The 24,150-nt window shown below is 39.6% G+C and overlaps 2 protein-coding genes across 3 annotated transcripts; one reads left to right on the top strand and one right to left on the bottom strand.

Moving 5' to 3' along the window:
- The first annotated feature begins 1,958 nt into the window (after window positions 1-1,958).
- Window positions 1,959-15,146, top strand: LOC142368462 (uncharacterized). 2 transcript variants are annotated; one of them, XM_075450636.1, is made up of 7 exons: window positions 1,959-2,111; window positions 8,892-9,013; window positions 9,104-9,214; window positions 9,990-10,043; window positions 10,494-10,658; window positions 10,834-10,956; window positions 13,154-15,146. In XM_075450636.1, the coding sequence occupies exons 1-7, from the start codon at window positions 2,105-2,107 to the stop codon at window positions 13,190-13,192; spliced, it is 621 nt and encodes a 206-aa protein (XP_075306751.1). In that variant the 5' UTR covers window positions 1,959-2,104; the 3' UTR covers window positions 13,193-15,146. The 2 variants fall into 2 exon arrangements, with proteins under 2 accessions (XP_075306751.1, XP_075306752.1); XM_075450637.1 differs by lacking the exon at window positions 1,959-2,111 and adding an exon at window positions 5,066-5,184.
- On the bottom strand, window positions 14,730-23,856 carry slx1b (SLX1 homolog B, structure-specific endonuclease subunit). The gene is made up of 5 exons (XM_075450635.1): window positions 23,420-23,856; window positions 23,267-23,318; window positions 21,283-21,603; window positions 15,628-15,843; window positions 14,730-15,508 (listed from the first exon to the last, which is right to left on the bottom strand). The coding sequence occupies exons 1-5, from the start codon at window positions 23,590-23,592 to the stop codon at window positions 15,479-15,481; spliced, it is 792 nt and encodes a 263-aa protein (XP_075306750.1). The 5' UTR covers window positions 23,593-23,856; the 3' UTR covers window positions 14,730-15,478.
- Between the last annotated feature and the right edge of the window lie 294 nt (window positions 23,857-24,150).

Here is a 24,150-nt window from a genome sequence, read left to right as displayed (position 1 = left end):
CCTTACTGAGTCCAGGTTGGGTTCCAGAATGGAGGGGAGGATGCTGGCTGTGGTGCAGTGGTTTTGAGTCAGCAGGCAGGTTGGTAAAGCAGGTAGATGTCACAGAATCCACAGGAGAATGTTAGGACCTTAGCTTGGGGATCCAGAGTGATAATACGCAATGGTAATATTCTTTAAAGGAAGCACAGGAGTTGGCTGAATTACCACTGATGAAGTGAGAGAATCTGGCGAAGAGTGGTTGCTGCTGCAGATCCTTAAGAAGATGTCTTGATGAGGGCAGAAAAGGAACAGGTGTGAGATTAGGAGCAAACCAGACTCAGCCCACCTGAGACCCCGAAACCAAAACAACACCACAGCCAAGCATGATCGGGACACATGGCACTTCACAATCAGTCTTTGCTCCAGCAACAACCACAGCTTGTTAAATGTTTTTAAAAAGAGGTGCATCGCTCTCCCCTGTGTAAATTTCTTTGAAAAAGTTTTAGAAGGGCCCAATGGTTTTCAAATCATTTTTAAATCTGATTAAAGGGTGATCATCTAACAGCCTTCTTTGTCACAACCACAGTGTGGCACTTAACAAATTGTACTTCTTGAAAATCCAGGAAGACTGCAGTTCTGTGGTATGGTGTCTCTGCATTTCTCTTAGTTAGTTTGCAATCGATTTGCATTTTCTTCTCTGTATGTGCTCTTGTCACCTGACTGACTGCTCAGAAAAAAAAAGTTTAATTGTCCAGTTATGTCATCATATCAGTCTATTTTAAGACTTTTGCATCCACCTGCAAAAAAAAAGTAGACTTAAAATAGCTTATTGTTTTCACCCTTTTTTTATGCAGACCTTGAAAAAAGGTAATTAGCCATTAGCCATTTCTAACACAAATAATAATAAAAAAAACACTTTAAGATAACAAACTCCAGTAAGCATTCAGTACATAAGATTAGTCTTAAAGACAAATGGTGGGCTTGTAGTTTGCTGTGGGAGTTTAGTTTCATGGACAATCAATTTTAATGCAATTCTAGATTACCTTGCAAACCACATGGTGGGGATTTTACCTCCTTTGTGTCTGTTTAATTTGTTTGGTTGACGTAATAAATGTGAATACATGAGAAGTACTGAAACCAGAGGTGTGACCAGAATGGCATGTGTGGGGGGGCAGTTAGCTCATCTGGGGGGGCAGAAAACAATACCTGAAAAAATGGGTGGAAAACCACCACTACAACTTCAAGCATAATAATAATAATAATAATAGTAATAATAATAATGATAATTATAATAATAATTAAATTCGGTAATGAAAACATGGTCACACTAGCATAAATCATGACCGTCAATTTTAATTTTTAATTTTAATTAACATGCTCCACATTCTCCATTGAGGGTTTAAATTCAAGTAGATACTTGGGGCAAGACATCCAGCCAACTCCAGCTTTTTATTACCTTCATTAAATCTACATTTCAGATCATTATATACAACAAAAACATCCGAAAATGTGAAAATCGCCTTTTTTTTTCAGCAGCAAGGGGTTAAGGTTATGGAGGGGGGGAAACACGATAACAAAAAATAAATAAAGCTATAAACTTTGCAGATATATGCTTCTTTTTTTTAAATCACCACCTGCATTTATTCTACCAATACAAAACACAAACAGAGATAATAAATCGTGGCCTTTTTTCTGGCCAGTTTTCTTTGGAAGGACAGGGCATTTCTCCCCCCCAGCCCCCCCGTAGACACGCCCCTGACTGAAACATAACAAGTAATTTATATAGAAAAAAAAAGAAACATACAGACTTTACATAGCTTAAAACTACACTTGATATAAAGAAAGATAAAGAAAGAAAAAGAAAAGAAAAATGTAAAAATCCCCCAGAAACACAAACTTCTGTATATTTTTTATATTTTTATAAGTTTACTGGCAGATGAGAGAGCAGAAGTCCATCAGATCCCGCCCCCTCAGAGGGTTGGAGTTTCACCGACAGAAGCGGGACTCGATCTCCCACTTCCACCAAATTATTGCAAAATCTTTGAGCAGAGGCCTGGAATTATCAGACAGATACGAATCAATAAGGAAGCCGTCTGTTGGTGAAGTTTCAGCGGAACTTGGGACAATGGCAGGTAAAAAAATAGATCAACTAAAAATAAGGCTCGGTGAATGCACCGGTTGAAAAGGGGAGGATTCTGCAGGAATCTGCAAGATTCCTGCTGTTTGTTCAGAGTGATGAAATCCAGATGTTGTTCTTTTCTCTATAACTGCGGCTGGCTTCCGCTTCAAGCTTAGTGTAGTGCAGGTTCCCTTTTTTTGGCGTCGTTTTGGCTAAATATTTATATTAACAGGCAAAGAAGTGATTTCTAGAAATCTGAAACTGCTGCTACTTAATGCGCAGTTACCTCAATTATTGTGAGAAGAAAAACGTCTTACAGGCCTACATTGTTTGCGATAGGGCTACAGGAAATGTACTCGAAATAGTGTTCAAGCAATCTTTGCTGCCTAATGTCAAAGTTTGCCTACAATACATATTGTGCAGCATCACGCATTTCCATCATTGTATAATGATTACCAACATTATAACGTGTCAGCCCAATGTCCTCTCTGCTTGATCCATACTGCCTGACCTTTTGACATTTCACCTTATAATAGTCTAATTATATAAATATACTGACTAGTTTTGTCAAAGCATTAAATCAGAACAGCAGCAGTTACAAAACGGTGAGTAACAGCTAACTGACGAATAAGCCTACTTGCATTTGAAAATAAAAGGGGTGTTGCTTCAGAACATTAGTAACTGAATTTGTTAATGAAATGTCCGATTCTAGTCAGAACAGAGAATCAGAATCAGTTAATTGCTGACTGAAAGTCTTCAGATCATTTCAGGTTTTGCACATTTTGTTGTTCGGACTCGCCCGCCCATCAAAATATAAAAAATTTAGTTTAGTTCTCCACATTTTGGTAACACAAATATAGATTTTTTTTTAAGGGGTTGTGGAAATTAAATAAAGAGAAGAGACCGAAACATCATATTTACAATGGTCTAGCTAAGTTTTCAGTGACCTCAAGTCTTCTTGGAATGACACAAACATGGCACATATTTTATTTGCATGTTTTTCCATTCTTGGTATAATTTTTGTAGCTTAAAGGGACACTGTGTAATATATTTAGTCATTTATTAGCTCAAATCAACATATTCATTCATAAATTAGTCCTCATTGGTGTAAAATTATCTCTGTCAAAAATCTCACTTATCCTCCTGAGTGAAGAATAACTTGTCTGTATCTACATAGAGCGGGCGAGCTCTATGGAGGCTGCCATGTCCTTCTGATCTATGAAAAACGACGAAGTGTCGAGAGGGACAAAAAGCACTTCGAATCGCCAGGCTTGCAAGCGGAAATGACGTCATTTTGACGTCACGTTTGCACGCAGGTATAAACAGAGCCAGTCTACGCCATTAGACATTCTCTGGTATAAACCAGCCTGAACGGCCTGCACTTTTGTGTGCAATGGAAGACCATAGTTATGCCACGCCACAGGAGAAGGGATCCTCGTCGCCAAAAAAGCCAAAAAGAGAATACAAAAGGCAACGTGAGCTGCTTGAATCTTGATACATGCCGTAGTTCAACGCACATTTGAAAACGCGAGGCGCTAGGGAGCGAATTCATTCGACTTTGCAAAATAAAATTGCACCACTAGATGGGGGAAGAAATTACACAGTGTCCCTTTAACCAGGCTGGGAAGCAATAGAGTACAGCAGATTTCAGGTCTCTCCAAAGACGATCAAAAGAGAATCGCATTTCAGAAAAAAAATTGTTGCTTTGCCCCTCTATGTGCCAGGGTGTTCATGGGCAAGGCACTAATCCCTAACATTGCGTACAATTAGTGGGGGGGGGCTGTAGCTCAGGAGGAAGAGTAGTTGCCCACCAAACACCAATCGGAAGGTCAGTGGCCAAGACACTGAATCCCACATTGCCTACCGACGCATCCATCAGTGTATGAATCAGGGGCGTGGCTACGGGAACAAGTCCTGCCCCCCTGAGAAATGCCCTGTCCATCCAAAGAAAACTGGCCAGAAAAAAGGCCACAATTTATTATCTCTGTTTGTGTCTTGTATTGATAGAATAAATGCAGGTGGTGATTTTAAAAAAGCATATATCTGCAAAGTTTATAGCTTTACTTATTTTTTTGTTATCCTGTTTCCCCCCCTCTGTAACCTTAACCCCTTGCTGCTGAAAAAAAAAGGCGATTTTCACATTTTCGGATGTTTTTGTTGTATATAATGATCTGAAATGTAGACTTAATGAAGGTAATAAAAAGCTGGAGTTGGATGGATGTCTTGCCCCAAGTATCTACTTGAATTTAAACCCTCAATGGAGAATATGGAGCATGTTAAACAAAAGCTATTGCATCCTAAAGTCCTGGTCTAAAAACCTTCCAAAATAGGACATATTTGCAACATGGTGAAGGGGTTAAGGGTCAGAACAATTGTCATAACTTCTTTCCAGTTGGTTAGCTTGAATAGGGGGCGTGCTTAAAGTTGTAGTCGTGGTTTTCCACTGATTTTTTTCAGGTTTTGTTTTCTGCCCCCCCAGATGAGCTACCTGCCCACCCACACATGCCATTCTGGTCACACCTCTGGTATGAATGTGTAGGAATGAGCACGTAGTTATAGACTAAGACGTGCTGTATCAGTGTGAGTGAATGCGGCAAGTAGTGTTGAAGTGCTCTGAGTGGTCTAGTTAGACTAGAAAAGCGCTATAGAAGTACAGTCCATTTTCCATTTACCAGTAGTGGGTCACTGAGGGGGACTGAGTAGAAAAATGTGCTGCCCACATAGAGGGAAAATATATCATAAGCAGCGCTGTATGAATGTTTGTCGGAACAGATAAGTCAAAAACACATGTTTCCCAAGTGTAGTAGCCATATATTGATTTTGAGTTGTTTTACTTTGTATTATTCTATTTCTTGTGTGCACATGCATGACGTCAGCGGAGGCTGTCGCCGGTGTCTTGTGGGTGGCACTTTGGGTGTGTTTCTCCTTTAAATGAGCAGGTGAGCTCAGTTGTGATGTGATGAGCTTGGATCATGGCGGCTCGGTGAGCTTGGGGAAATACTTTTTGTTGACCGTAAACGTAAGCATAATAATAACTGCACTGTCAGAGGCATCCTTGCACGGCTTGTGAAATGCATCAAAAGGAAGTGAGTGTCTGTCTTTTATGTACAAGCTTGTGAGATGGAGCAATAAACAACACCATTCGTGCAATAGTTCTGCGTGACGCGTCTTCAGTAGTAAAACCCCATGTTAGCCGGCCGCGGCGTTTGTATTGGTTTTTAAGTTTATACGCCGCAATATTTTGTCAACAAAAAAAGTTTTGTTTAAGCCAGAGTTAAGTGTAATGTCGGGATACGCTGGATGTTTGAGATCGCTTTCCCAGTTACAAACATAGCTGAATGCGCGCTGGACTCTAAGCCCATTCATTCACAAATATACTGCTACTACTACACTCATTTTGTCATCATACTCGCCTCCGTTGAAAGTTACAGTAAACATTTTGGATTAGATTTGTTGTCAATGCATGAATGTATTCCCTGCTAGGCTAAGCGGTATATTCACATATGGTGATGTGCTGGTTTATTTGTTTGGGACTTTTGCAGTTTTTCTTTCGTGTGTCAAGCGGGTGAAGCTTTGTGCTTGGGAGTACCGCCGTAGTTCTGGTTCAGACGGTCAGTCTGGTTCGAGACTATCGGTATTTAGGTACATAAATACCCACTGCTAGTATGCACAGAAGACTAGGGTTGAGTTAGCTTAGCTCCACTGGAAAGTTGGGGAATGACAACGCATTGTACATTTTTCACGTGGAAACACAGGCACTGTGTGATCAGTAAAGCAGCTATTTTTGTGATGTGTTTTTTGGATTAATTTTGTGATTTATAAAAAAAAATGGAGTCAAGTGTTGGAAATGAAATTAGTGAGAAGAGACAAACAAAACTTACACCCAAGGCTTTTGAACTTAAATTGGAAAAGCTCCAAGAAGAGCGCCAAGCTAAAGTAAGAAAGATCAAAGGTGTAATAAAAGAAATTAATTGCCTAATGCAAAGTGCTGACAATGCTGAAAGGGTAAAATCATATCTTGGAAATATTTCAAGTTTGTTCTTAGAAGCAACTCATCTTCATGGTGTTGTGATTCCTATGCTCCCGCCGGAAGAACAAGAAAACCAAAACACATGGTTTCACAGTGTTGGAGAACATAAGACTGCGTTTGTGGAGGAGGCAAATAAATGGCTGTTTGAAATGCAAGATGTCCCAGATGCACTAGCAGAGGATGCTGTTGCACCATGTTTGGGGTCTGTTTCAAATAACAATGAAAATATGGATAACACAGTTGAAGATGACATTAGACCAAGTGACAGTGTATCTAACGTATCTGGGAGATCAAAGAAATGCAGTACAGGGGTGAGCAAATCTTTGTCCTCTACATCGTCAGCCAGGTGGAGAGCTGAGGCTGAAACAGCTGCTCTTATGGCTCGTCAGAAGCTGCTGAGGGAGAAGCATGCTATGGAGGAACAACAGGAACAACTGAGGAGGAAAATGGAGGAACAACAGGAACAACTGAGGAGGAAAATGGAGGAGCAGCAGGAACTCTTGAGAAGAAAGAAGGAGGAGCTGGATTTAGATATAGAGCTGGCAGCTTCCATGGCTAAGGTGAGCGTGTTAAAAGCTTCAGAAGGGTCTCGTGTGTCACGCAGGTCTGCTAGGTCGGATGGGATGAACTCCTATTTGAAGGAAAGCAAGAGAACGCAGTAAAATGTTGATGCTGCAGCGTTTGTGCCTGAGCTCACCTCACAGCCATCGACCATGAGGGCTGAAGATCTTGTTTTGCCCTCAAGTTATGCTGCTGTGAGGCCCAAGACGCACAACAAAATGGAGCTGCCCACTCTGCCCACTGCTGTGACTGGTCTGCACACTATTCCCACTGCTGTGATTGGAGCTGGTCTGCATGCATCACCTGAAGGTGCATTACATCCATCACTTCCTCACTTTCAGCTGGACCCAGCTGCATCTGCAATGGAGAATAATTCAGAGCAGCGTTTTCTCACTGTTTTGGAGAGGCAAAATCAAATAACATCTTTATTGGTTGAACAACAGTCACTTTTCCTCTTACCTAAGCGAGACCTGCAGGTTTTTGATGGAGATCCACTGCAGTACCAGACTTTCATACGAGGATTTGAGCACAACATTGAAGGAAGAACACAGAGTCACAAGGACTGTCTGTATTACCTCGAGCAATATACTAGAGGTCAGCCCAAGGATTTGGTCAGAAGCTGCCAACATCTGCCATCTTCCCATGGATACACCAAGGCAATAGCCGCTTTCGGACTGGAGGAACCTTTGGCAGTTCTAATAACCTTTTAATCCGCGGGGCCGTTTTCTCCCGTGTTCGGACATACAGGAACTCGGGGCTATCTCCCTTAGTTCCTATAACTATTTAGCTCCTTCTCCAAGGTCGGGTCTTTTCATAGTTCTTATAGAATGAATCTGACGGAGGTGTGTGGTGGTCGGTAGCTACGCCCCATGTAATTCTATCACGGCTGAAATGTCTCCTCATATGACACAGACACAACCGGCGGGTGTTTAATAAGTTAAACTTACACTGGTCTCATTTGTCTGCAGCGCTCTGCTCTCCTTTCTTCCTTCATGAAATGAAAAAGTATCTCCTGACTCTCTCTGTGAGCTTTTCCAGCCTCGATATTAGACGCCTGATGTGATTGTCCATGATTAATATCACCATCATGCAGACCATGAACACAGTGGCCTCCCCACTCTCCATATTAGCTTCTTGGTGGTGTTTTTTCTACTCTCCTTACTTTTACCGTTTTGTTTTGTGTTTGAATGTAGCTAACGGCTAACACGTCACTGAAGCAGACGGCTGCGCGCGGCGCATCAGTCCCTATCAGGTCCCGACTAGTGTGCGAATGCAGACTGAAACAGTTCCGCTGGGGAAGGATAGTTATCAGAACGAAATTCGAGGAGGGTAGTTCTGATAACTACTTTCTTAGAACGGTCTGTCCGAAAGCGGCTAAAGTCATTACTTCTGGAGTATTTTGGTGACCCATTCAAAGTAGCCGCCGCCTACATGGATAAAGTGCTTTTATGGCCAATCGTTAAGGCTGAGGACATCAAGGCTTTACAGGCCTACAGTCTGCTGCTGCGTGAATGTTGTAACTCGATGGGAGCCACTGCAAGTGACTTGAGCGTGCCTACTTGGCTGGATATCACGGTTCAAATGACCCCAGGTTGAATCTACTCCGAACTATCACTTTAAGGCCGGGAAAGCGTACACGTCTTTTTTCCTGTATAAGGGTTGTTTTGCACCAATTATTGACCTCTGCGCCAATGAAATGCATTATAATAGACACGTGAGAGTGTCGTCATGTTCCTCGTGTCATTGTTTTGAAGTTAAGTAAGTTACATCGAACAAGCATGGAGGAGTTTCAGTGGGAAGACATTTCAGACGGTGACGATTTTGAGGAGTTTTCTTGGCTTTGATGATGCTGATGAACGCGCTGACCCAATTGATCGAGATTTATGGCTAGCACATATGTTTGAAGATGACGATAACGACGAGGATGATTTTGAAGGGTTTGAATGTGAGTGGAAGACTGACAATTACCACCATAATCGACGGAGAGATTTCAACCGCACACCAGGGGTGAAAGTCGATTTACCTGCAGATGCCACACCGTTGCAGGCATTTAATCTAATTGAAAATAGCGCTGTAAAGAATCCAAACAAGAAAACAGAATAGAAACAAACACAGAAAAGGGAAAACTAGTCCAAAAAAATCCACAAACCTTCATTTATATCATGTTTCAGTTTTGAATGTACTTGGCAATGCTGGTTTCAGATGACGCAGCCGTTATGGAGGAGGGTATCAGCCCGGCTCAGAACCCCTTGATTGCAGTCACCTTTCAGAGAAACGTCCACAGGAAGCAGAAGTACCTGGAAGCTGAACCCAAAGCTCTCGGGGTATGCTGCACATGTTTATGTGTGTTTTCAACCTTTGCTTGCCACTTATTTTTCAACCTTATTTTTTTAATCATTGTCTGTGTGTTGCAGATAACACAGATTGGCCTGAGTGCGTATAAAATAATCTGTGTCGGCGTGTTTCAAGCTAAAGGCCTGAGTCAACTGAACACTGACATACCTTTCTTCATTTCATCTCTGCTGGTAAGCAGATGGAAAACTCAGATATACTCCATAACCAGCAGAACTGTGGGATAGGAAACAAACAATGAGACCATAAAACTACTGTCACCCCTCAATATAATTTATGTTATTAATTATTTCAACTTTCAAATACTATATATACTATAACAATTGATTTTGTTTTTTTAGTGAGGCAATCAGCTTTTTGCTGATCTGTTATACGTGTAGCTATTTGTTTTAGAAGTGTTCCAGTGTCCAAAAGCATAAAAATAAGACTAAGTTTAGTAGAACTACATAAAAATGCAGATTGTCATATATCATATTAAAATATGTTTACATAATACATTTTTGTTTGCTTTGTTTTTTGTTCTTTATGACAGCACACCAGGTGAATATGATTGAAGGCTATGTTCTAAATTCAACCTCAGGTTGTGGGTGGCAGTGTCCAACTACCCTTGGAAAGCATAATCATGTGATAAATAATCATAAATTTTTTCTTTGATTTATAACCGTCTAAATTTTAAAAAGGATGGAAACACATTTCCATGTTTATTACTGTTCATCTTTTGCTCTAAAAGTATGATTTCATGTTTTGTTCAATTTGTTTTATACTGTTTTAGTGTTCAGGGAAGTGACAGTGTTTGGAAATTGACCCATTTTTGGACTAATTGTTTTCAGGCTACATTTCAACCATAATTAGTTATTTTTTAAAAGAGAAGTGGCTCAGCTTTTAAATGAAAAAAATGAGGAAATATTGAAAAGATATTGAGACTGTGTGGTTTTGTTCTCATTACAGGTACTGATAGCTGGGCATGTGGCTGTAGCAGCACAGAACCTCCATCTGCCAACGGTGGGTCACGTGCTTCAGAGACAGACAGACAGACAAACAGAAGTAACAGTACACAGCTCTCAGATATACAGGAGATACAAGCTACCCACCGGCTTTAGGGTGCAATCTACTTGAAAATAGAATGTCTGTGTGAGATTTACAGCTGGGATCATTTTATGAAATAAGACTCATAGAAAGGAGGGGACTGAAAATAAGCACGTATACATCCAAACAGTAAAGCAGAGTGCTGTGTAACAGGATGTCATGTGCTCTGGATGTGGAACTGACACTGATCACAGTTCTGTGGGCAAAGACGAGCAGAAAAGGCTGTCAAGAAGGGAAGTGAAACAGGCTGATGGCTCCGACTTTTAATTTCAGGATGGTTACAGGAAGTCACCCTTTCTTCTCCTTTGTGTTGAGTTGTTTTTTTTCCCTTGTCTATCTAAAAAAAAAAAATCTTCTTTCTCTCAGCTGAGGGCCTGTTTGGGGATGCAGATTGTGGCATGTGGCGCCTCCATCTTCAACATAGTCTGCACTTTGATTAAAATGGAGGAGGTGTCCTATTACTGCTGGCATTATTACTATGAGAATGACAACAGCACACACAATTATGGTGAAATCTGCCATCAAATTGAGGTGAGTAAGGACAGTACCCTCTTTATAAAATGATCATGTTCAAATTTAAGATGAGGAGCAACATTTAAAAGCAGCTAATGGGAAGGAAATGACATGTAACTATACAGTGGAAGAGAGGACACTGGAGAAAGACTTTTTTTGTTTGTCTGTTTTTTTTTTGCTGCTTCACTCACAGAGCATCCAGTCCCACTTTTATGCCGGTGGTGTGGTCATCCAGGCTACTCTGCTGGCCATCTCTGCCACTCTGGCTGCCTATTGCTGCAAAGTAGTCAACTGTTGTGGGCCAGCTCCCAAAATTGTGAGTACATACTGGTGAATGGTTTAGCAACGCCCCTCTAATCCTCTAGTTTAAATTAGGGCTGTGCGATACTGCAAAATTTGGTATCGATCCAATACTAAGTAAATACAGGGTTAGTATTGCCGATACTTTTTACTACTACCATCTACTTTTGTGTAGGGGAGAGCAATGTATCATAGAGAATGCATCATCAATATGCAAATTTGAATGAAAACTTGAATTTTCATGATTATTTAATTATTATGTAAGTTTTCCTTTAATTAATCATGTTTATGATGATAATTAAACACAGGACAAAGTTTTCAGGCAAATAAAAATACTTTTATTAAGGAACTCAGAAATGTTTATAGAAAACTTCAAACTTAAATTTCCCTTTTGGGGTGCTAATCTGCATTTGCAATGAACAAACTCAAGATTTTCAATTTGAAATGTACTAAGTAAGTTGTGCAAATAAAGTGCATATTTTTATGTAGGGGCGTGGACAGGGAGGAGTCGGGTACTCCGACATGTGTGCTCAATTCCACGTTGATTGGGATGTACAAAGGAAATTTGCTTGGATTCATGCATACGCATAGCCTGGGAATTCCCATGCTGCTTTGCGCTCAATTTCATTCTCACTGCAAAGTCAGCCTGGAAACCACCGCCCTTATTTTTGCCAGAGTTTGGGAACCAATCACAGAACGGGGGGGTAGCAAGACGATGACGATGTCTCTGCGCTACACCGAAGCTTGTAGAGTGTTAATCCAACATGGCAGCGGACACAACGTTACCGTTCGATGCAGCCTTAGAAAGTGTTTTAAGTAGCTTAGAGCGCAAGTTTACTTTTATTTTACTTTTTTTTCTTCTTCTTCCTCGTCGAATTTCTGTCGTCATCTGGTATAAGTGATACAATTGGCTATGAATCGCGCGCAAAGCAGCATGGGAAGAACCAGACGCCATTTGATAGACATTCGTAGCGCCCATTAAACGGCTCTAGGCATTCGTAAACCACGCCTCAAATACGAGAAAATGCACACCTAGTTCCCAGACCACCATCTCATCGAGATTGTGGACGCATCAGCCAGGCTAGCATACGCACAGATTCATACATCCGGATATTTTTTTGTGCATTGGAGGGCATTTGGGTTTGAGCGTACGCCATGTTTCAGTAGGAAATCCACACAAGTCTTTGTACATGAGGCCCCTGGAGTTGTACAGAAGAGAAACTGAAACTTAAAGGGATAGTTCGCCTCTTTTGACATGAAGCTGTATGACATCCCATATTAGCAATATCATTTATGAACATTGACTTCCCCTCTGCAGCGTCCTGTGAGCCGAGTTTCAGCCTCGTTTTGGCGTTGATGAAGGTAGTCTGGCTAGTTGGCTGAGGCTAGAAAAATAAAGCGTCTTGCTTCTCAAAACAATATGCGTTCAAAAGAGTAATAGATTTGCATCACAAAATCGTTCTCCAGGAAAAAAGTCAGACCTCACATCGCTTGGCGCTATTTTTGCCTCCCTTGATATCAATGCGTCCAGCCACCTAGCGATAGCTGCACCTGTTACGGTGTTTGCTGCTCGGAAGCAGGGGAGTGCTCGGTCTGCTCTTCGGTCTGCACAGTTTACATTGGACGCATTGATATCAAGGGAGGCAAAAATAGCGCCAAGCGATGTGAGGTCTGACTTTTTCATCGATAACGATTTTGTGATGCAAATGTATTACTCTTTTGAACGCATATTGTTTTGAGAAGCAAGACGCTTTATTTTCGGGACCCTAACCAACTAGCCGGACTACCTTCGTCAACGCCAAAACGAGGCCGTAACTCGGCTCACAGGACGCAGCGGGGGGTAAGTCAATGTTCATAAATTATATTGCTAATATGGGATGTCATACAGCTTCATGTCAAAAGAGGCGTACTATCCCTTTAAGAATCGATCTCATCACACAAGTATCGATCAATACCCAATACCAACGCTAGTATTGATACTATCAATATTTTAAATCGATCCGCCCAGCTCTAGTGTAAATGACGGGATTCTATACCACCTAAATGGATTCTTAAACCTTCAACGCAGTGCGAGCGTGGCAGTGTCTTGAATTATTTGCAAAATTATATGAAAGTTCTCTGAAGTAAAAATCTTTACAAAGATAATTCATGAACTAATCTTATCGTAACCAATGCGTGGCTTAAATCCCTTTTGTCATTTTCTGCCCCTACAGCCTGTGATCGCTGTGCAAACGCCCCCTGCCGAGCAGTAAGGAGACTGTCAAGACAAACACAGAAGAATGATGTACAGCCTCAAACAAATGTCATAAGCTTAAAAATGTACCGATCAGTATATTCATATCAACCATGGATGGAATCACTTTGTATAATGTGAAAGGGGTGAAATGCACCCATGGAGAATTATTATCAATTCTGCAGTTCTCTAATCTGTTGAGCCTTTTTGTCTGTAACACATTTATCTTTGCTCTCATCAATCTGTTTCCTTTTTTGCTGTGTTTTCAGTTCAAGTTGTCTGATAAAATCTGACACTGCCCACTCAACATTGCCTAACAGACACTGTTAGCATCATATAGATAAAAAAAAAGAAGCCTACAAACGATACTACCTAGAAAACTTTGAATGATAGTTGTTAACTTTGAAAACATCCTGTCATAGTAGCAAAATAATTCAAAATGAACACTGCACCAATATTAAGCCACCAAAGTACAGCCATACGACAAAAAGTGGTCTAAGCAGGAATTCAACCTGCCTCTTAGTCTAATGATCTTGCTCCATTTCAAATGTCAGCATTATAAGCCTGTTTTGTCTTTCATCTGTAAAATGGCCACTACCTGACATTGACTTGAAAAAGTTAGAAAATATTGTATTTTTGTCTAAGATAGGCACACAAATATAATATGAAGCAAAAGTGCTATGACAGGAAACCACTAAACATCTGCAGTGTAGAAATATTTGGCAACTATGCACAGCCAGGTACAATAAATTCTACCTACAACTTACTGGCTCAGACAATAATAATCCAGCCACATAATGCAAAAGTTGTTTACTGAGATTTCAGTGTCACTTATACTGAGTTTCCTTTCTACTTTCAGTAGTTTCCTCCCTTTCCGTGCTTGTGTTTGTTGAAGAAAAAAAGTGAGGGCTTAGAACAACTCATGATTTTGAAGATAAACATTCAGAAATGGCCGAGTGAGTCCCCTGACATCAACCTCTTGCATTTTCACTCGCTGAAGACAAAACTAAAGGTAGAAAGATTCAAACAGCTCAAGGAAGCAAAAGTAAAGGGGCTGGCAAATGATTGCAAAGAAGAGAACTTATTCATTTTAGCTTTCAAAATATTAGAAAATGAACAGATTGTTCTTTTAATTTGTCCAATCCAGTTTTAACTTCCGTACATATCAAAGAGCCTTAAAAAAAATAAACAGACCATCTTTTTTGCAAGCATTTTGAAAGAAAGAAAAAGAAACGAAGAAATATTGAATATCTTAAGCCTGTGATAATTTTTTCCTGGTTTCTAAGAGAGGTTCAGACCATTACTGGACATGGAGACCACCACATAAGCCCAATTATGAGAAGAATGTTTTGGAAGTTATGTGACCTTACTTTATTATTATTTCAGAAGGTGATTAATGAAGTTTTCTGTGACAACTTACCAACAGTGCCTTTGTGAAACTGTGTCATCAGATTGTATGCCGTTATTAGCACTACTTTAATAATGCTTTCTTGTTTCATTTATCATTGTAACCAACAAGAATTTATAATAAAACATTCATTCATTCATGAGCTTGTACTGTTGAAATAAGTAGCTTTCAGAAGGTGTGTTTCAGGCACACTGTGTGAATCACCAAAGTGTTACATGTGTTTCACAGAGATAACTGCTTGTTACCAAACCCTCTATAAATTCATGTATATGCACAAGTGGAGAAAAGAAGAGAGAAAAATCCCTCACATTCATTTTTCCTTCTTTTACTGTAATAAATGTGATTATCTCCAGTGTAGCCAACTGTCCCAGAAGAAGAAAAGAACAGATTATGTGCAGCAGTTACAGTGTGACAATGTAAATGCTGTGGGCTGAGGTAAAAAAGGAATGAAACGCAGCAGAATCATATTTAAAAATTTTAACTTCACATATGCTTTTAATAATTCTGTCTTTTAAAAAACGGCAGATATGAATATTTCTCAGACATCAATGACTTAACATATATTCTAAACATAGTGCAGATGTAGGTTATATTGAAAGAGTAAAGAAATATTTCTGATATCAGCTACAAAGAATAAATGATTTGAAAACAAATCGTAAAAAACATTTATTTCTCAAAGAATGCATTTTTTCCACAAATATTTGATACAATAAAAATATATTCATACTGTACATGATCAAAAAGAACACTTCATGATGGGATTATAAAAATGAAAAGCTCTGTTCATTTTTCTTCACTCAGACTGACGACAACATGCCACCACACACATTCCTCTTGGTTTTCTGATGTTTTGCTTTTAAATAAGAAATAAATATGTTTTTGCAGCCTCCTTTTTTTTCACATCTGCAGTTCATCTGCCCAGTGGCTCTGTGGAAGATCAAAGTGATCAAAGTTAATAAACCAAAAGCAACATTCAAGTGTAAAGACAAGCCAGGACAGGCTGTCCTGGCTTGTCTCTAGCAGAGTTGTCCAGTTGCCCAACTGACCTGAGAGGAAGATGGTGTGAACTCTTCAAGGTCTCCGACGCAACCGTGTTTATGACGAACGAGGCTCCCCCAGAGCACCGAGTGATGACAGGATGGACACTTTCCCTCCACTGGCAGGAGGTGGGATGGCTCCAGCTTCAGGAAATATCTGGCGAGGCAATTTAAATGACTGCTCATCCCACAGAAAGGGTGGAAACAGCTGACCTTCTCTGACACCTGACGAGGAGAGGAGACACATTTCACTGGAATAAGTTTCAGTCCATTTCTGCTTTCTGCTTTCAAATGTCATTTGTTTGGTCAGAACTTCTGAACTTTTTCTGAACTGAATCCCAGTAAAAAGGACAATGACATAAAAAGTCATCTGGACAAAAGACTGATTGTGAGAGTGAGTGGGATTATGGTAGAGAATGAGAGCAAGTGAAATATGTTCTGGTAATATTTAAAGTCTAAAGGGGGAAAAAATTAAGAAAAGAAGAGATTTGAGAAGACAGGAGAGCAGTGAGTATTGTGATCAACAAGCTGCTAGTAACACCATATCAATATTATTACATTGGCAACAAAATATTAGCCCATTCATTTTTCTATATTCATTTAAATGTTAAAAGGCTAACATCTAAACTGACATTGTACCATCAAACACAAGCCCATCTACAAATCAATACAGGTCAGGTATGAGCAGAAGCAGCCCCAGAAGTATGACCTGCAAACCTTAACAAATGTACAAAATAGGAATCTAGAGAATCTAGAGTCTGACTTTAAGGTGAAAGCACACAAAAAGAGAAACCATGACACTTTGAAACTGTGAACTAAAAGTAAAATGAGGATTGGAAGAGAGATGAAAAATGTTGATGTCAGAAGTTGACACCGATTTAGTTTTAGTCAAAAATGTTCCCACATGACCTATTTATTATATTTATAAAATGGCAGTAAAAACATAGAAACATTTCAATACCTGAACCATCTTCGCTGTCAACATGCCATCTAACTTCTCCTCTAGATGCTTGCTTAAGAAATATCATTGTTGTCATTTTCTCCATGTTTAGTAACAGAGAAAGCAGGATTTTTGTTAACAAAAAAGGAGCTTATCTGAATGAGCTATTGCTATTTCTTTAAAAGAACAGGCAGCTGCAAAAGCAGAGTTAGCAACAGAGAAAGAGAGTGCAAGTTGGATCAAACATCTTGACAAGCAGTCTTTTCCATTAAATTGCTCATGTACAATATTAGAATAACAATTGTAACCACGACAACAGTAATGGCTGTAGCCTCAAATCCTTTACAGAGAAAAGTAAACTTCCTTTAATGGTAAGAAAACTCCAGCAGAGCAAGAATCAGGTTGGGTGGTCTTATTATTGCACTGAATATTGTTTGGGGGCATGTAAAAAAAATAGCATAAAAAAAGCATCTTCAGAAATCCTAAAACATCAAAGAGTAATGAACAAAACAGGGAAGATTCTATGATTAATACAAACTAATTGTTTATCAAATCAAATCAAATCAAATTTATTTATATAGCACATTTCATGTACAAACAGTTCAAAGTGCTTTACATAAAATAAAAGCATTGCAGCAGGGAGTGCAAGAAGCATTAAAAATACATAAAAGAATATAAAAAGAAACAAATAAAATCATTTAAATGAATTTAAAAACAGGCAACAGTCTAGATAAGTTAAAAGATATTTCATGCATAGACACATGAGAACAGAAATGTCTTTAACCTGGATTTAAAAATGTCTACATTTGCTGAAAGTTTAATCTCCACTGGCAGTTTGTTCCACTTGTTAGCAGCATAACAGCTAAATGCTGCTTCTCCATGTTTAGTCTGGACTCTGGACTGAACCAGCTGACCTGAGTCCTTGGATCTAAGAGCTCTGCTGGGTTTATATTCTCTGAACATATCACAGATGTATTTTGGGCCTAAACCGTTCTGGGATTTGTAAACCATCAGCAGGCTTTTAAAATCTATTCTGTGACTGACTGGAAGCCAGTGTAAAGATATTAAAACTGGTGTGATGTGTTCAGATCTCTTAGTCCGGGTTAAAACTCTAGCAGCAGCGTTCTGGATGAGCTGCAGATGTTTAATGCTCTTTTTGGGAAGTCCAGTTAAAAGAGCATTACAGTAATGGAGTCTACTGGAGATGAATGCATGGATGAGTTTCTCCTGGTCTTTTTGGGAGAGGAAACCTTTAATTCTGTTGATGTTTCTGAGGTGGTAAAAAGCTGCCTTGGTGACAGCTTTGATGTGGCTGCTGAAAGTCAGATCTGAGTCTATCAACACTCCGAGGTTACGAACCTGGTCAGTGATTGTAAGGTTCCGAGTCTCAAGATATTTACCAACGCTGACCCTCTTCTCTTTGCTACCAAACAGAATGATCTCAGTTTTGTCTTCATTTAATTGTAGAAAATTCTCTCTCATCCAGGTGTTTACTTCCTCCAGACACTGACACAGTACGTCTGCTGGGCTGCAGTCGTCCGGTGACAGAGACACATAAAGTTGTGTATCGTCTGCATAACTGTGATAATTGATGTTAAAGTTCTGCAATATCTGACCCAAAGGGAGCATATACAAGTTAAACAGAAGAGGTCCAAGAATTGACCCCTGGGGGACTCCACAAGTCATGGCCACTCGCTCAGATTCATAGCTGCCAATTGTAACAAAATAACTCCGGCCTTCTAAGTAGGACCTGAACCAGTTAAGGACCGCTCCAGAAAGTCCAACCCAGTTTTCCAGCCTGTGCAACAGGATTCTGTGATCTACAGTATCTACAGTATTTAGAATAAACATTTTTGGTAGATAATAGATTTCTGTAAACGTTTTCTTTTAGTCATCTAAAACTTCTTGCACGTGTCTGCTGGTAGTTTCTACAATCATTCCATTCTTATGCACTCAAGCTTGCTAAAGTTTACTGGGCAGGAGGTTCTCAACGAGAGTCGGGTTTATGATTTCATCTCATTTGGACTTTCAAACCATTCTCTCAGGTGTTGTTGGATGCAAGCTTCAGATCTGATGTCTCACTGAAAGTTAAAAATCTTCACCCAAAGCTGTGTTCTACTTTGGGTAAAATGATTAGCTCTAAAACTCATTTTCTGATCATTCCATTGATCATTTCAACGCCTCAACGTGCATAATAGAAAAGCATTACTTAAACTGAAGGCTGTTAAAGGTTGTTCTAAGGCTGTGGAATCATCAGGGTTTTTGTTAGTTTTTCACAACGTTTTCTGCATTTCTGCTTCATTTTTCTGAAACAAATAATGAGAAAGAGCAGTATATCATGTGTTGTTATTCATCTGAGGCTGTATTTACACGATTCTCAAAGAGTGCATTGAAATGCATTTGATGGAGTCCTTCCCACTATTATCAGTGATGTATCATCAAGTACAGCAGCTTTAGAAGTATCTTTAGAACCTGATTTGTATTTAGACGGCTTCTGCCCAGTTGATCTCTCTGAACTAACAACAGCAATAGTCTCTTCTAAACCATCAACTTGTGTTTTAGACCCAATCCCAACCAGACTGTTCAAGGAGGTTTTCCCATTAATTGACACTTCCATATTGGATTTGATCAATCTGTCTTTGTTGACAGGATATGTACCTTAGACTTTTAAGGTTGCTGTAATTAAACCTTTACTTAAAAAACCTACTCTTGATTCAGAAGTGTTAGCTCATTATAGACCTATATCCAATCTCCCTTTTATGTCTAAAGTTCTTGAAAAAATAGTTGCAGCTCAGCTTTGTGATCACTTACACAGAAATAATCTGTTTGAAGAGTTTCAGTCAGGATTCAGAGTGCATCATAGCACAGAAACTGCACTGCTGAAAGTTACCAATGATCTCCTCTTAGCCTCTGATAGCGGACTTGTGTCTGTGCTTGTCCTGTTGGATCTCAGTGCTGCATTTGATACGGTCGATCACAGTATCTTATTACACAGACTTGAACATGTTATTGGGATTAAAGGAACTGCATTAGGCTGGTTTAAGTCATATTTATCTGATAGATTTCAGTTTGTTCTTGTAAATGAAGAATCTTCCTCACACACCAGAGTAAGTCATGGAGTTCCTCAGGGTTCTGTGCTTGGACCGATTCTTTTCACTTTATACATGCTTCCATTAGGTAACATTATTAGACAGCATGGCATAAATTTCCATTGCTATGCTGATGATACTCAGCTGTACTTATCTATAAAACCAGATGAACCCAATAGGTTGGTCAGACTACAAGCATGTCTTAAAGACATAAAGACCTGGATGACTCAGAACTGTCTGCTTCTAAATTCAGACAAAACTGAAGTCGTTATCTTTGGACCTGAGCGTTTCAGGGAGAAATTGTCTAGCTATATAGTTACTCTAGATGGTATTTCCTTGGCTTCTAGTTCTACAGTGAGGAACCTTGGAGTTATTTTTGACCAGAACTTATCATTTGACTCTCATATAAAACAGGTTTGGAGGACTGCCTTCTTTCATCTTCGTAATATTGTTAAAATCAGGAACATCTTGTCTCAGAGTGATGCAGAAAAACTAGTCCATGCATTTGTTACTTCAAGATTGGACTACTGTAATTCTTTATTATTGGGCTGTCCCACATATTCTCTGAAAAGCCTTCAGTTGATCCAAAATGCTGCAGCCAGAGTTTTGATGAGAACTAACAGGAGAGATCATATATTTCTCTTCATTGGCTCCCTGTTAAATTCAGAATAGAATTTAAGATTCTTCTCCTTACATATAAAGCTCTTAATGACCGAGCTCCATCATATCTTAAAGATCTCATTGTAAGATATTTTCCTAACAGATCACTTCGTTCCCAAACTGCAGGTTTACTTGAGGTTCCCAGAGTTTCTAAAAGTAGAATGGGAGGCAGAGCCTTCAGTTATCAGGCCCCTCTCTTGTGGAATAAGCTGCCAGTAAATGTCCGGGATGCAGACACCCTTTCCACTTTTAAGACCAGGCTTAAAACTTTCCTTTTTTATAAAGCTTATAGTTAGGTCTGTTGAATCTGATAGTGTGTCTGCTAGTGTGTCTTGTTCTGCCTCCACCTCTGGCACCTTCTATACTTTCATTACCCCCTACCCGAACCAGGGTTTGAATCCCATTCCCGCTTATCTTACCTCTTTTATTTCTCCCCCTACCCGAACCAGGGTTTGCATCCCCACCCCGCTGTGACTGGTGTGCAGTTGGTGAGAGGCTGAGGTAGCTTGTGGCTGTAAAAAGATGGTTGTTGTGGTGTGAGGAGCAGATCTATATAGGGAGTATAGGGAATTACTTACTGAGTCTGGTCCTTTATTTATTTATTTTTTCGTTAGCACAAGTTTCTTGTGTTTACCTTGAATAGGGATGGCTCAGGTAATCCTGAAACATCCCATAGTTAAGCTGCTATAGGCCTAGACTGCTGGGGGGACTCATCTGTCACACCTTTCCTCACTTTACTCTCTTTATGTATATGTGATATTATTGTGGTCATTAACTCGTGTTTCCCTGTTCCAACAGATATCCTTTGAATGGCGGCGGCACTGTAACACCATTCAGTCTGAACACCATTCAGACTGACATTCAGACTGGCAGTTATAAGACCGTACCGACAGTCTAAATGAGTAATTAATATGTTTTATGGAGGGTGTTGAATCCCTTCAAAAATGTAAAAGGATCATTTTAAGTGAACACTACCTTCAGCATCCCTCTGCAGAGGAAACACCTGGACATCTCCTCCTCTTCCCCGGCAGACTGCACGGGCAGCTTCTTCTTCTTGGCCCTCACGCTGCCAAAACAGATGGGGATGTGCAGGGGTGGCTGCAGGCTGGGCTCAAAGTCCATCCTGTACTCTTGTTTGAGCCAGCGGGTAGTCAGCGGCAGCCTGTTCCACGGCGCTACTCGCAGCATGTTGGATACCACACGCCAGTGGAACTGCAGGCTCGACTCCTTTCTGGAGCGCCGAGAGACGTGGGAAAGCCGTCTGGAGGAGTGAGGGTGCTGCCACGCCCACTCAAACTGACACAGAAATGACAGAATTTCTATTTATTTATCTATCAACACTAAAAAAAAAGTATCAATACTTTGGATATTTGAGCTTTTCAGTAATAAGGGTTGAGGGTGCTCAGATTAAACATTAATATGATTTTGATTTTCCCCTTTTACCTTCTGAGAAGACCACAAATAAATAAAATAAAAAATAACTATCATATTTGAAAGCTTACTCACTTTGCTTTAACATTGCTGTATGTCAATCATTTTTATGGACAAAATTAAGATGTTTCCATACAAAGTTCCAAGGCTAATGCAATGGCTGAATAGTAAACAAGTCAAAATTCCCATTTCCTGCAGCATCAGATGCTTTACACAGCCATTATTTTACTGATATTTACACAGGTATTTGAACATAGATTTGTACTAGTGTTGAAATTGTTTTCAAGAGATTAACCAATTTATATTTATTCTGTCTGGACCAATCATTTTAACTGTTACTGAAGTAACTGACAGTTCCTCTTTTACTTCACGGTATGGGTTAAATAGAAAGCCTGACAAATGCACGATGGTCCTACAATCCTGGGAAGCCCACCCAAAAAAGAAGGTGCAGCAGTGTTTCAGAGTCTGTTCAGACCAGGTATTTTCATGCATCCTGTGTGAGCAAAGCTCCAAGGGCAGTATTCGTGTTTACAGCCAACACTAAAACGGGTCCCCACATACGACTTTAGTGACCGATTGTCATCAGATCCAGATTACCTACTCTATATGAACATAAACAAGGCTGCCAATTTCACAAAGTGAGCTGAGCAACAAGTAGAACATTAGTAGGTCGCAAAGCAGGCGTTTTGTTTGTTGCCTTTGCACAAAATACAAAATACAATAAAACACTTGGTGTTTTATTTAGAAGAAGAGCAAACTGTCGAATGAATAAGGTGTAACGAATATAAAAATTATCTATATTCTAAGCATGGAAATGTGCTTCCATTAAGAAAGATAATGTGGAAAAAAAATGTGGATGATAAATTTAGTGAGGTATCTATCTGCTGTTTATGTCTTGACAGCTTCGCATAAAGTTCTTGAATTTTTAACTTCATACTCGAGAACTATATCAATTTCTGACACAGCCCCTGGAGATAACTTGAATCTTTGACCAAATCAAAGCTCACAGCTGATTTACTCACTCTAACAGCAGAAATCCACATAAAAGATGAGCGGGAGGTTTTCTGTTAATAATACGTCTTGTGAGTTTTGACGCTGCTTTTTACAGAATGTATTTTCTGTAAAAAAAATATGTATCTCACACTTAGCAACAGTGCACTACAGAGGTCAGCACAAAACAAAAGTCATGTGTAAACCCATACTGTCTATTAATAACACTTGCTCATTTATTTGTAATTGATACACATTGAGAAGCAATCTGGGTGAACAGATGAGTCATTATTATCAGTGCCCAAAGATTTGCAAACAAACTCCTCAGTCAAATTCAGAGAAATTGCCAAAATGCTGCAGGTGAGAACTCCATCTGATAAATCAGTGGTCCGTAGCATTTTTACGTCACTGCTTGTATCAGCTCAGCTCACTGAAAAAGTCATCTGAGGCCGTAAGAAAAAAAGAAGGAAAAATGAAAAACTATTTAGACACATAAAGATTAGACTGATAGATGAGTCACCAATCATCTTATACTCACCCTTAGGGCAGCAATATCTGAAGGAAAGCCATGGATAATTAGGACCATCTCCCTAAAAAAGACACATTAAACGTATTCAGATTATAAATGATTCCAAAGAGTCTTCCTGATCTAAAATAGCTGACCGTATATTCATCAATCATAAGATCATACCATGGTCCTCTTCCACTGGTCCTCTTGGCTCCCCCTCTGTGCCGTCCTGCGTTGTGCTGTCCAATCCGCCGCTCAGGGTTCACAGTAAAGCCGATGTAGATACGGCCTTTGAATTTTGGATTAGTGCAGTACAGCATGTACACACCAAAGAAGCTTTCTACCTCTACTACCATTGTAAAATAATTTAATCAGCGTATTATCATTATACTTCGTACCGCCCTGTAATATTTCCCTTCATTGAACATACATGTCATTAACTGGTTAAAAAAAAAACACAGGAAGCTAGTAAAGATTAGCATGTAAAGCACAATTTTGAAAGAAACGTTTAAATTAATCTGCGAGAAATCAGCTATACTGTATATCATGAACACGATTTGTCCGTAGGTACAAGCTTTAAAAATGTAATACTGTTATCTACTGTGTATGTTCCGTGGCGTCTGTTTTAGTAGCTTACACAGTTGCCTGATCTATTAAGTTCCAAAATAATGCTCTCTATCTTTCTATGGGAATACTAAAAGCTCACCTCTAAAAGATGACTATATAAGACTGCCCCGTTTATGGCTGAGAAAAAAAATAACTTAAATTTTGTTTTGAAAAAATAGTTGCTTAAATAATTTTTGTTGGGCTTTCTACAGGGACTCCTAATGTTATGATTCGTTACTTTATGTTTAAAATAATATGTCCCGTCCACAGTATGTAGCGGCATCAACTGATTGGCTGTAGTTGTCACT

The sequence above is a fragment of the Odontesthes bonariensis genome, chromosome 19, assembly GCF_027942865.1.
Source record: "Odontesthes bonariensis isolate fOdoBon6 chromosome 19, fOdoBon6.hap1, whole genome shotgun sequence".
Classification (NCBI taxonomy): Eukaryota; Metazoa; Chordata; class Actinopteri; order Atheriniformes; family Atherinopsidae; genus Odontesthes; species Odontesthes bonariensis.
This window is presented reverse-complemented; position numbering and strand designations above follow the sequence as displayed.